The following is a 13,833-nucleotide window of genomic DNA, read 5'->3' as shown; positions in this document are numbered from 1 at the left end:
ACTTAATATGTGTGTGAAGAATGCTGATGAGATATGAAATAACCAGTACCCAATTGAAAAAGTTTCCCATTCGGGTTTATATACTTCTGACACTAAAGGAGTCAGTGCCTCACCAACCATGAACCTCACTGAGTCGTTAACGGTTAAATTCAGACCAAATGCAGAGAGAGATGCTGCTTTTTCAACAGGCTTCAGGCTGAATTCTGGGAGGCAAAAGAAAACTATTATCATTATATGCAATAAATAAACACAGCTTATGTTGTGCAGATGCAATGAAGCTTCAGGTGGAGAGAGCAGAGGGCAGCAGAGAACACACCGGTTATCAAGCAGCTGCAGACATGCTGTGTTTTTGTCATGAAATAATATTGAGCTTTCACAAAAAGAGAAGAATTTTACAGTTTGTTTTTAGCCTCCAAAAAAAGGAGATATGTATTTACGTGACGACACATGTGACCACAGTCGTCGTGTATCTGAACGTGGATTTAACGTCTTTAAATGATCCGAATATTGCCATCTCTGTTTTTTTCTAGCCCCTGTTGATTCTACTGACCGTTTTTTAAGCGCCACTTGAGTATGTTGTCCAACAGCTCCCCCTGCTGGGCGAGTAGGTTACTGCAATAAAAGTTTATATTTCATTTTGGTTATATACAATTCAAACAGACAAAGGACATATATACGTATATAAAACACATTTTTACAAACTGGCTTATATGTGATGTTGGTTTTTAACCCTTACCTGGGTTCATCAATGGGCTTTTACTCTTTTTTATTTTCAGTGTTTTTATCATTTTATTTAATAAAGTTTTCCTGGAATGGATCGTGTGTCATTTTTTACTGTAGTCGTTTGATTTTATGTAAAGCACTATGTAACTACGGTTTAAAAAGCGCTTTATAAATAAAATTATTATAATAATAATAGTACTATATATATATATATATATACATATATATATATATATATATAGTACCATCAATATTATGTTCTCAATAACAGGAAAACGTGGATTACATTGAATGGGTTGGCGCTACCAAATTTCTGTGATTATTATACAATTATGGTTTACATTCAAGACCGTTTTAAAATATTATTTCTATCAGTAATACACAGTTTATTAGGCCAAGTTAATAATTATCTGTGATCATAAAAACATAGGTAAGTGTACACATGGTTTGGCACATGGTCCACAATAACATTTGGTTAAGAACTTAAGAATATATTTCATTGTTTACTGTAAACAATAGTCAATGAAAGAAAAGTGAAGAAAGAAATCTGCATCTTCAGTGTCGGTTTGATAAAATAAATGATCCCACAGACGAAGAAACAAACTACATAAGTACGTGTTGCTGTTCCCCTGATTTGATCTTACATTATCATTTATCCAAGAGATTTCTTTAAACCGTCAATCCAAAAACGCTGAACAACAGGTTTGAAAATATATATTTATTCGGTTTATTTTTCGTTAAATCATCATAAAACATGGTTAAAAAAGAGGAAACCAGTTTGATTCAGGCATTAAACTTACAACATACAACTAAGCGGTTGCATTCAGGGGCAGCATGCATGGCAGGAAATTCCAGTGCTACCTGCTGAATAAACAAAGCTATGACTCATCATTGTAGTGGATGTTAAAATAACAACCTGTATTTTGTTTAGGATAAATTGGTATGTTTCATTATATAAAGTTATTTTTTTTAATTATTTAAATTTAAAATTATATTTGAACATAAATCACACCATGTGGAGCTGTATTATACTTCAGCACTGGAAAGAGGAACATCTTCCCAAGAACAGAAGATAGTCTTGCAAGCATGAATCATCCAACTATCCACGCTTCATGCAGTTGGTGCCGGTCCACCCGGGGTAGCACCTACACTGGAACTGTGACTGAAACTTGGTCACCGCTTCTTTCCCGACGTGACCCAGGACCTTGTAGTGATGACCGCCCGGGCTCCTCTCGGCGACGATCTTCCACGCCGCAGGGTCCAGGTGCAGAAAGACTCCAGACTTGGGGTCTTTTCTTGCGCACCTTCCGTTCGAAGAACACAAGACGCGACTGCAGAGCGTCGCCGCGGACGTGACGTTCACCATGTACGGGCCCAGAGTCCGGTCGATGAAGTACTTGATGGCAGTGCAAGTGGCCTGAGGGTAGGATGCAGGAGGAGAGGTTGTTTTTAATAGTGGAGGAGGTCTAGCGTCTTAGGGGTCTTGTTAACGAGTGAGTGAAAAACTTGCTGTCATAAAACCTCACTCTTGATCCAGAGGTGTCTACAAACTACAGGCATATCTCTGATCTTGTCTTCATTTCAAAGTTCCTGGACAAAGTGGTCGCTAGTGTGATTATCTCCATGATCAATTCGATTTTTTTTCCCCCGAAGTCTGATGCTGTGTCTCAAATCGCATACTTCTCTTAGTATACTAGAAGTTAGTATGCATCAGGTAAGTGTACATACTAACTAGTACGCAAATTCTCCACAGATAGTATGTCTCAGATCAATCACTGCTGCTACGCACTAACCGGAAATGACGCGACAGCTTCTTCTTCTACTTCTATTTAACGATGGTTTCAACCAGCTGTTTAAACACTATCGCCACCTGCTGGCAACATGTTTTGCAAGTTTGGAAAAAGAAATAAAGAAAAAATATGAGAATCGAAATATTCGCGAGATATTTAAGCTGGTATCAGCAGCGAAGATGTGTCATCCTTCTACTGCTGCTGAAAATACACCTGTAAGTATATAAATATATATGCATATATATATGACGTAACTTCCGTTTAAAACGTCATTAAGATGGAGCCATTTAGCGTAGATAGTGTCGATCGAACCATACTCAGTTTTGGGGGCGTGTTAGTACGCCAATTTAGTGCACTAAAAATACTAACTTTGAGTACGCTAGTATGCGATTTGAGACACAGCATGTTTTTTAGAAAACATCACAGCCCGGAGACCATTTTGGTAAAAGTTAGTGGTGACCAGCCAATGGCCTCTGAACAGGGCCATAGTTTTCAGTTCGTCTGGACCTCAGTGCTCCATCTGACACCGTCGACCACTAGATAATCTTAAAATAGGAAAAGGTGCAACTGCTTTAAATGGTTCAAATCTTACTTTCAGACAACATTGTGTACATGTCAACCACCTCAACGTCACCAACGTCAGCTATGGTTTCCCTCAGGGTTCTGTTAGAGGATACCTTGGGGCAGGAGCAATGGAGAGACTATTGCTGTGTCTCAAATCGCATACTAGCGTACTCAAAGTTAGTATTTTTAGTGCGTAAGTGCGTCTCAATTTTTAGTATGCGAAATTAAGTGCGCCATGTACTCTAAATTGTCACTAAAACGCCCACAAAACTGAGTATGTTTCGATGGACACTAACCATCCTAAACGGCCGCCATCTTAACAACGTTTTAAACGGAAGTTACATCATATATATATATATATATATATATATATACTTACAGGTGTATTTTCAGCAGCAGTAGGAGGATAAACACGTCTTCGGTGCTGATACCAGCTTAAATATCTCGAAAATATTTCGATTCTCATATTTTTTCTTTATTTTTCCAAACTTGCAAAACGTGCTGCCAGCAGGTGGCGATAGCGTTCAAACAGCTGTTTGCAAGCATCGTTAAATAGAAGTAGAAGAAGAAGCTGTCGCGTCATTTCCTGTTAGTGCGTAGCAGCAGAGTTTGATCTGAGACATACTATCTGTGGAGAATTTGCGTACAAGTTAGTATGTACACTATCCTGATGCATACTAACTTCTAGTATACTAAGAGTAGTATGCGATTTAGAATCCCTTATTAGTCCCGCAGGGGGAAATTCAGCCATTCACACATACTGATGGGAGTAGGCTGCACACTTGCGCCAAGTTTGAGACACAGCATATGTCTTCTTGGCCGACCTTGGTATTCATCCACTGTGAAACAGGAATAAAATACTGACCTGTGTTTTGGCAAAGTTGTGATCCCCCCACAGCACGACTCCAGTGGATCCTAAAGCTGCGCTCTCACCGATGGTGTAGATCAGATGTTCCTGCATGTGTGGGGGGGGGAATAGCAGGTTTACAAACACACCTCAATAGATATTGACGGACGGACTGACCTGAGACAGGAACTCCAGAGTGCTGGTGTACACGATGCAAGCGTACGGAAGTACAGGAAGCGTAGGTTTCTTCACCTCCGCGCTGACTCTCATGGCCTCCAGGATCCGATGCCGAGTATAAAGAAAAACTTCGTTCCCAAAGCCACGCTGCTCCTGACCCAGGTATACATTGGGATACAAGGCTTCCGAGATGTTCCACAGCCAGAGCAGCTCGTCGTTCCTCCTCTGCTCCACCGCGGGACACTCGCCAGTGTAGTTCTTGTCCTTGTAGTAGTTGTAGCAGCTGGGGAAACCGTAGAAACCCCACAACCCGTCGGGTCTTTCCTTCTTCCCCAGCGCCAGGGTGTCCTCCATGAATCTTCTCGCCGCCGCCTCAAACTCCACCTGGGCCGTCATGTTGACTCGCAACGGGCTCCAGTCCGGATGCTCGGACCTCACCAGCCACTTCGATTTCTCTTTGTAAATCGTCTTCGTGTCCCAGTTTCTCTCCCACACGGGTCTCCAGCTCTCCCAGTCCACCACGGCCAGACCCTGGAAGTCCCTGTCGGGGATGTACTTGCGGATGTCTTCGGCGGCCGCCCTGAGGTGCTCGTCCAGGCTGGCGTTCTGAGGAAGTCCTCCATGGACAGCCGCTCCTTCGCCGGTGTAGCTGGGATACAAACCGAGTCGATCGGAGTAGAAGATGGTTATGTTGTCGCCGACGAACGACTGGTTCTGGTTCTGGACGATGGTGAATATTCCCAAATCCAGATCAACGCCAAACTTGGAGAGGCAGGAGGCCGTAGGGGCGTTCCAAACCGTCAGGAAAGGAACCTGCGTGAAATAAAAACAAACAAATGATTGAAGGTTTTGAGGGTAACATCCACCCATTCATAGAAAGCAACCGGTCATTCAATTATAGTGTGAGGAGTTTTAATTTTTCCTTTGAATGGATTGTTAAAGCCTAGGACTTTATTAATAAAACGATAAAAACTGGATGGTTGAACAGAAGTTAAACAAATAAAATCGCATTTATTTGTGTCTCTAAAAATACCTGAGAAGGTTGAAGGGAACATGACGTCAGCCATGGAAAAAGGTTAAAAGCATTTAGAAGGAGGAGCACATCCAAGTGAACGAACTTCCCTCCTGCAAAGTAAAAACAGAAAATACATATTGATGCGACGCAAAAAAAGTAATTCAGTCAAACTGTGAGTTTTATCTCTTTCTCTCGGAAATAACATAACAAACGCTCAACAAAATATGATATAACTTCAATAAATACATGTTAATACGTACCCGACATTTGCAGCAAATAGTTGTCAGAACCAAAAGGAAACTCTTTCTCACATGATCGAGAGGAAAGAGGAAGAAACAAAATAAAGTTTCTTTCCACTTTCGACCAATCAAAATTGTGGGCGGGTTTGAGTAGAGCCAATCATCATGTGTTTTACAAATGACCCAACAACCAATCAGAAGTAACGAGAATAAATGCTGCCACCGTCTGATTGAATTTAAAGTTAAAATATAAACTTGTGATTCAGGGTTAACAATAATTGTTCGCATTTTGTGCTAAACTGTGGTGTTCTTAAAACATGTAATGCATATTGTATCTGCGTTTTTAAATGTTGTCAATGAGTGCGTGAACCCTTTAATGGATACATAATGAAAAATATATTAAAATACTTAACGATCCATTTATCTGTTTGTGAAAAAAATTGTCTGTTTTTTTATAATAATGTGATGAGTGTGAACCAGCTTTCCCACCTCCTACTCTTTCAAATATTAGATCATTTAATTTAGGAGGAGCAATTTAAGAAGGAGTCAACTTCATGTCCTTTTCTGCTAATTCCACTTTGCTTCCACTTAAGAGACGTTCGATGGCACAAACGCTTACTGTCGTCTGCTTGTCAAGAAATAATGAAAAGCTTAACAAAAAAAGAAACACACAAAACCAGATGTTGTATTTACAAGAGTGTCATTTAAGAAGTTGCATCACACATCTCAGAAATACAAACTGTGCTTCGAAAAACTCAAATCAAAAAACATACTAATACATTGTTTGATTAAAAAAAAAAAAAAATAGTAGTCGTAGTCATGATTTAGACAAACAATGATCCAAATAAATAGTTGTATTGTAACTGATTATGTAATGGTCCTGATACAGAAAGGGGCACTTGAAATACACAACACACACACACACCCTGTAAAAATCTCATTCAACACATTCCCTACAAACACTAAAACACTGATATCAAAAAGTTAGTAAAGTTTCAAAATAACATGAAAATCTTTGGCAGTGTCTTCATCAAGAGTCGACTCCTCATATCAAACTAGGTGAGATAAAAACAGCCACAGCAAGAAGAGGATCAGCTTCGACGCCCGGCACTGGAATCCTGCCCCCTTCTGTTGGAGGACGACGCCCTGATCGCAGGTCTGCCCTTCGTACCCGCTGTAGCACTGGCACTGGAACTCAGCCTGGAATCTGGACTTCTCCGCGGCGCCGAGGTGACCGCTGGCCGCCAGCTTGCCCTTCTGGCTGGTGGTGATGACGTGGTCGAGGGGGCTCAGGTGCAGGTAAACATCGGCGTCTGGGTTTCTGCGCAGACACCGGCCGTGAGAACCGCACAGCGTCTGGCTGCATAGCTCCGCCGCCGTGGAGACGTTCAGCAGATATTTGCCCAGCGGACCCCTGAGATACGAGTCCAGGTCCGAGCAGCTCGTCTGAAAAGACACAAAGTCGGCGTATTTACAAATGCTTAATCCTTCTTTTCAGGCGGACACGAACAGATGAGCTACATTCCATGAGTTGGCTCAGCAAAGATGGTCCTTCTTTCATACGAAGTGACCATCGAGCTAGTTAAGACAAAGATCTGAAGAAAACAGAAAGATTAAATCAGAAGCTTAAAACAAGCTCCACAAAAGGACTTCATTTGCCCAATTTTGAGTCTACAGTTTTGGAAAATCCCCATCATATATTATACACTGGTGCAAAACAGGTACTTTGGGTCAAGTTTGCAACACAGACACAAGGTGGTTTAAGGAACACTATCTTTATGGTAAAGATATGCGGTGCTGATACTAAAGGTTAGGCAAATGTTTCTCTTATCTTGTGCAAACACAATTTACCCCCAAAAAAATACTGACAGAATGCAAGAGTCTCGCCGAGGTCTTGTACGATGAAGAATGTAATTGTACTTCAAATACATTTGCAACAAAACAGCTAAAAACTTCTTTTTTTTTTAAGCAGTTTCAAAAGTACCAGGTTTGTACATTTATCCGATTAAACCTGAGTTTATTTTACATTTATTTTGTGAGAACAGACACGCCAAAGACTTTTATTTTATAAATATTATAATCAATGTATTTGTTTTACATTTTGGGTTCATCTTGAGTAATGATGACCAAAGATTTTTTATCATATCTATCGAGGTCATTGAAAAATAAAGAAAATACTGTAGTAATACCGTCACACACATTTAATAAACCATCTATTCTTCTCACTGCTTATACAAACATGAGCTTTGCATTCATCTTGTGCTTCTGCCATGAAGGTTTGTTCGAGGTTTGTTTGACAGGCTCAGCTTCGCTGCCGACCTTCCTGTTCACAGCTCCAGGAACTCTGAAACAATCGTTGTTGAAGGCCTGCCCTTTGCTTGGGAAGATCAAAGAATCTTCATTTTGACCGCCTCGGTTAGAAAAACCTGATCGTAACAAAGCACTTTTTTAACCAGCAGTCAGCTGAACACCACCAATGACCAGGAGGGAAACAACAACTTTGAAGAAAAAAAATAAAAAAGATATAAATCATTAGCTACATTTTGCAAAGTCAGCTAAACATGGTATAAAGTTATTATTCCTACATCGACATTTAAAAAAAAATTCTCCCTATGAACGAGGCGTCTTTGAACATATCACGGTTGTTTCTCACAAAAACATTTTAATTTTACAGTGAGTTTGTTTGTATAAAATGTCTCACCTAAAGTACAGTACAAAACTCTGCCACGAGAATTCTGACCCGCTCTAGTAGAAGAACTCACATTTCCTGATCCTTAAAACTCTTCACTGGCTGCCAGTTTCTTTCAGGATCAACTTTAAAATTCTGGTTCTTACTTTCAGATCTATTCATTGTCAGACTCCTCCTTACATCACTGATCTGATCCAGCCTTACACCCCAGCTCGGGCTCTGAGGTCTGTGGATCAGAATCTACTGATGGTTCCTGAACACGGTTCAGGACCAGAGGAGAGAAATCCTTCCAGGCTGTTGCTCCTAAGCTTTGGAACGATCTTCCTCTCCCTCTGTGTTTGATGATCTACTGACTCCTTCAAGAAACATCTTAAGAATGTTTTATTTGTGCAGGATTTTCCCTGGTTTTCTGGGACTCCTGTGTTTGTCTTATGTGTCTTGGCTTTTCATAGTATATAGTTTTAACTGTGTATTGTGTTTGATTGTTAAAGCACTTTGTGACCCTGAAAGGTGCTTTAAAAATAATCTTTAGTTACTTACTAACTTAAAATGCTTTGTATTTTTGCCACACAATGTGCTGAAATGCTCAATAATAAGAAGAATGTGAGAGAAAGAAAATTAAATTAGAATCTCCAAAATAGCTCAGTCAAGTATGTAAGTAAGTAATAGTTAACTCTAAAGTATGGTGACAAGTATTTCTACTCATCTTATGATCTGCTTAATTTTATTTTTCAGAACATGTTAAACCGTGTGTGTGTGTGTGTGTGTCTGAAGACTACTCATGTGACTCGAGTCACTCGCTTGGAACTGCACTCGGAAGGAATAAAGTTTCCAAATGGCTGCACATGTGACCGACGGGAGCAGCTGCCCATGAGCAAAATATCGGGGCGATAAAGTCTCAGGTATATTCAGGAGGATTAACGGGAGCGACAGATCCACCATCAGCAGAAGTGTTGTCGTCGTTACTCTTACTTTGTTGCTGGCGTAAAGAGCGTCTCCCCACAGGATGATCCCTGCTGCTCCCAGAGCCACACTCTCCCCGATGGTGGAGACCAGGTCCATCTGTAAGAGAGTCTCACCGCTTTAACATCATCCATCTCAGCACTTTCTGAATGACACGTAAGCAAAAAACAACGTTTGACCCGCAGCTTATCTTCCCCAAAAGGAAGCCGTCTATAGAGATTTTGAACCAACCCTCCACCCATCCGGCTTTTTCAGCGCACGCCCCGCACACAAGTGTGGTCATGGGGCGACCAACAGGAAGAACTGAGGTGCCTGATAAGATCCGTTGCCTGACTGAGGCTGACTTGCATGTTATCCTTTCATAAAACAACATTAAAATGTGATAGAAAGTGGAAGAAACCAGAGATTCTTTTAAAAGTTTCACCGATATTCCACGTAAACCACACACCTGTCCCTTTATTTTACTCTTAATAGTATTATTATTATTATCTGATGGAGTCTAATGACTCCTTTAAGAAACATCTTAAGAAGTTTCTATTTGTTCAGGCTTTTCCTTGATTTTCTGGAACTCCTGTTGTGTTATTAGTTTTATCTTGATCTTTAAAATATATACTTTATTGAATATTGTTTTGATTGTTTAAGCGCTTTGTGACCCTGGTCTGGAAAAGCGCTATACGAATAAAAATAACTTACTTACTTAGATTGTATCATCTTGTTCTTTCTCTTTATTTCTCTTTGTTCTTATTTTATTTTTATTTTTATGAATAATTGCTGTATTGCTGTGTCTAATTGGAAAAAAACAAGGGATCAATAAAGCTACCTAACCTAGTACGTTATGAAGTTTTAAAATGGAAAATTAGTTTTAAAATTATCATTTAAAAATCAGGTGCCTGATATTTGTCAATATACAAACTAAAAACTAAATAAAATATACATTTCATTGATTTAATAGACTTCTCATCATATAGGCGTTGATATCTCTATTAAATTATTTTAAAAGTTGTATTTCTCTTGAAAGATACAAAGCTCTTGTGTCAGTTTCCTCCCATTTAAAGAAATCTTTTTCGGTAACTTTTCCTGGTGATAAGCTGGTTTCTAAGCTCTTCCATCAGTTGAAAGACAAGTTAAATGGCCTGCGATGACAAATCTTCTCCCACACCTATGAACTGAAGATTTTAAAGGGCGTCACCTCTGTCAGCAGTTCCATGGAGTTGGAGTAGGTGGGTCGGGTGTACACAAAGACCGGACGTGCCAGCCCGTCCCCGGACGAGGCCAGCCGCATCCCCTCCTTCACCCTGTTCCTGACAAACTGGCGTCCGGAGGTGGACGAGCGAAGCACCGTCGCCATGTAGACGGAAGGAAACAGCGCCGTGCTCTCGGTCCACAGCCACTTGAGTTGGTTGTTCCGGGTTTGCTCCACATCCGGACAGCGGCCGGTGTAGTTCTCCAGGGTCCGCATGTAGTCGTGATTGTAGCAGTCGGGGAAAAGGTAGAACCCCCAGAGCTGGTTGGGCCGCAGGTTCTTGGCGTGTTTAAGAGTCTCGAGCATGAATTGTTTGGCCGAGAGCTCGAACTCCTGCGTGGCCACCTTGTCCACTTGAAGGCGAGGCCACGTCGGGTTCTTCTGCTGGACCAGCTGGGCGGAATTTTTACGGTAAATCAATTTATTCTGCCAGTTTCGCACCCATAACGGACGCCACTCTTCCCAGTCGATCACCGCCAGCCCCTTGGCATCCGGCGCTCGTATGTACTTCGCCACATCTTCGGGCATCTTTTCCAGGTGTTTGCTGAGACTGGAGACCTGCGGGAGACCCCCGTTCACGATCCTCCCGTCGCTCTCAAAGTGCGGGTACAGACCCAAGCGGTCCTTGTAAAAGATGGTCAGGTTCTGTCGAACAAAGCCCTCATTGGGCGAAGCCACGATCTGGAACTGGTCCAGCTCGAAGCGGATCCCGTGCCGAGGGGCACAGTCCTCGGTCGGGGCATTCCAGGCCAGCAGCAAGGGTTTCTGGGAGTAGAGAGGCCATCTGGTGGACTTCAGGTCCACGGCGACGACGGCGCCCCACGGCAGGATGAAGAGCAGCAGAACCCTCCAGTCGGACAGAGTCCAGGACATCTCTTCTCGGAGAGGGAACCGACAGAACGGACCGTCACTCGTAGACCTGGAGGTCACACAGAGATTCATAAAACTGACACGAAGATTGAGAACCCTGAGAGCACGTTCAAGATGCAAAAAGTCAACAAGAAAGATAAAGATTATGTTGATGCACGAAAAAGTTACCTTTAAATTTTGCTATCATGAAATTTAGCCTTGAAGCATGAAGGACTTTCAAACGTTGAATTAAACTCAATTCAGATCGAGCACAAGCAATGAGGAAAACAGATAGATAAGAATAGATAGATAGATAGATAGATAAGAATAGATAGATAGATAGATAGATAGATAGATAGATAGATAGATAGATAGATAGATAGATAGATAGATAGATAGATAGATAAGAATAGATAGATAGATAGATAGATAGATAGATAGATAGATAGATAGATAGATAGATAGATAGATAGATAAGAATAGATAGATAGATAAGAATAGATAGATAGATAAAGGACATATTTTAATTTCTAAGAAAGTTTTAAAAACTTAAAAACGGATAAACTGCCGTATTCATTTTGGCTTTCAAATAACATTGCCAACAGGTAAAAGTGCTTCAGTGAGTGTTTGAACTGATAAAAAAAAAGTGAACCTGAATCGATTAGAAATAACTGGCAGCTTCAAACGCGTCCTACGTCACTGAGGCAACACAACCACTCATAAATCAACAACATATATCTCGAAACCGATTCAAAGTTTTCCAAGAGAAGTCAATTTATTTAAATAAAATATGTTGAGGGGAAAAAAAACAAGAGTAAATATGTATGTGTATCGATCATTGTTGAAATATCCATCAGCACTTTCATTCAAGTCTCTCCCCTGCACGAACTTACCTTTCCTCGCGCTCCGGAGAAGCATTTCCCGCTACAGCACCTTCTCACAACACAGCCATTTTAGAAGAACTTCTCCGTTTTCAAACGACACAACAGCGTTAAAAGTCGCTCAAAAGTGAGTCGTTGCCACTGCCCCCTGCAACGCTGTTGTCAGCAGCTCCTCGCTCAGACCAGCTACTTTCAGACGCTACCATCTGTGGAGGGGACGGGGGGGGGACTCACCTCAGAGGAAACCGTGACGTCCTAAAACCGCCGTTTGAAAAACAAAAAAAACACAGCGAATATAACAATCGTTGGGAATCTTATCAACTTCAGTTTTCAGGTGAGTTGTTTAATTTGGGAATAACACGATTTCTATAAATAAAATAAACTATTTCAGAACACTCGTCCCCCTGTGAATTGATCCCGTCCATAAAGTTTGTCACTGCTGCTGTTCAAGCATCATGAAGTTCAGTCAGACCTAAATATATCAACCACGCGAATTCACGTCACCTTCTCCCTGAGATGTGACATTCATGATAACTCTGTTGATGCTCATCTCGTTTTTTAGAGATAACTAAGCCCTTAAATGACCATAAAGTGATACAAAACACACACCAGCAATGTATGTCAATTGTAAGTAAGTAAGTAAGTAAGTAATTTGTATTTATATGCACTTTTCCAGACCAGGGTCACAAAGCGCTTAAACAATCAAAACAATATTCAATAAATTATATACTTTAAAGATCAAGATAAAACTGATAACATAACAGGAGTTCCAGAAAATCAAGGGAAAGCCTGAACAAATAAAAACGTCTTAAGATGTTTCTTGAAGGAGTCAGTAGATCATCAAACACAGAGGGAGAGGAAGATCGTTCCAAAGCTTAGGAGCAACAGTCTGGAAGGATTTCTCTCCTCTGTTCCTGAGCCGTGTTCAGGAACCATCAGTAGATTCTGATCCACAGACCTCAGAGCCCGAGCTGGGGTGTAAGGCTGGATCAGATCAGTGATGTAAGGAGGAGTCTGACCATGAATAGATCTGAAAGTAAGAACCAGATTTTAAAGTTGATCCTAAAAGAAACTGGAAGCCAGTGAAGAGTTTTAAGGATCGGAGAAATGTGAGTTCTTCTACTAGAGCGGGTCAGAATTCTTGCTGCAGAGTTCTGAATCAACTGCAGGCGAGACACATCCTTCTTGTTTAGACATGAAAATAAACTGTTGCAATAGTCCAGGCGAGAAGAAACAAATGCTAATAATTAATGAGATAAGATGTTAAATATAAAAATAAAAAAGATAGTGTATGGGTAAGAGAAAGATGGAAATATGATGGTGTTTATAATAAAATATTTGATGTATATTTATTTTCATTTGCAAAATGTTTTCACTTACAAATTAACGATACAAATGATAAGATAGACTTTATAAAGTGATAAGTTCACTAACTGCATCTTGCAGAGGAAGACATCAACATTTGAAACATGCAAGTGAGTCAAGAAAGTTGAAATTACGGAGAATGAAATTAAGGGGGAAAATAGACATTTCACAAGTTTTGTTTTAATTGAAATGGTGATTCATTTTAAAAGGAAAGAATGAAGACACATTTCTGTGTTGTACCGTCTTGCTCTCTATCACCTATTAAATAATACACTTCATTGACTCATTGTCTTGTTTATTAGATTTGAACCCTCATACGGAGAAAATACGTTTTGATTCTGTTGGATTTTTCTTGCAGCCTGTCCAACATTCAGCAGAAGATTCACAGCACCAGCAGTAAAGTGTATATTCTGGTAACAACAAAGGTTGACTGGAGTCCTCTTGCAAACCTTGTTTGACCTTCTAGTGGCACGAGCTTCATAAAGTTT

At 40.6% G+C, this 13,833-nt stretch overlaps 2 protein-coding genes across 2 annotated transcripts; both read right to left on the bottom strand.

Moving 5' to 3' along the window:
- Positions 1-1,436: 1,436 nt before the first annotated feature.
- On the bottom strand, positions 1,437-5,447 carry hyal1 (hyaluronidase 1). The gene is made up of 5 exons (XM_087800514.1): positions 5,377-5,447; positions 5,135-5,226; positions 4,102-4,914; positions 3,943-4,032; positions 1,437-2,140 (listed from the first exon to the last, which is right to left on the bottom strand). The coding sequence occupies exons 1-5, from the start codon at positions 5,381-5,383 to the stop codon at positions 1,823-1,825; spliced, it is 1,320 nt and encodes a 439-aa protein (XP_087656640.1). The 5' UTR covers positions 5,384-5,447; the 3' UTR covers positions 1,437-1,822.
- Positions 5,448-6,019: 572 nt separating this feature from the next.
- On the bottom strand, positions 6,020-12,129 carry hyal2a (hyaluronidase 2a). The gene is made up of 4 exons (XM_087801514.1): positions 11,993-12,129; positions 10,197-11,169; positions 9,017-9,106; positions 6,020-6,801 (listed from the first exon to the last, which is right to left on the bottom strand). Exons 2-4 carry the CDS (start codon positions 11,121-11,123, stop codon positions 6,406-6,408), a joined length of 1,413 nt encoding a protein of 470 aa, XP_087657640.1. The 5' UTR covers positions 11,124-11,169; positions 11,993-12,129; the 3' UTR covers positions 6,020-6,405.
- Positions 12,130-13,833: the final 1,704 nt, after the last annotated feature.

The sequence above is a fragment of the Callionymus lyra genome, chromosome 10, assembly GCF_982586985.1.
Source record: "Callionymus lyra chromosome 10, fCalLyr1.hap1.1, whole genome shotgun sequence".
In the NCBI taxonomy this organism is placed as follows: domain Eukaryota; kingdom Metazoa; phylum Chordata; class Actinopteri; order Syngnathiformes; family Callionymidae; genus Callionymus; species Callionymus lyra.
Note: the sequence above shows the minus strand (reverse complement) of the source record. Positions and strands in the feature narration are given on the sequence as shown.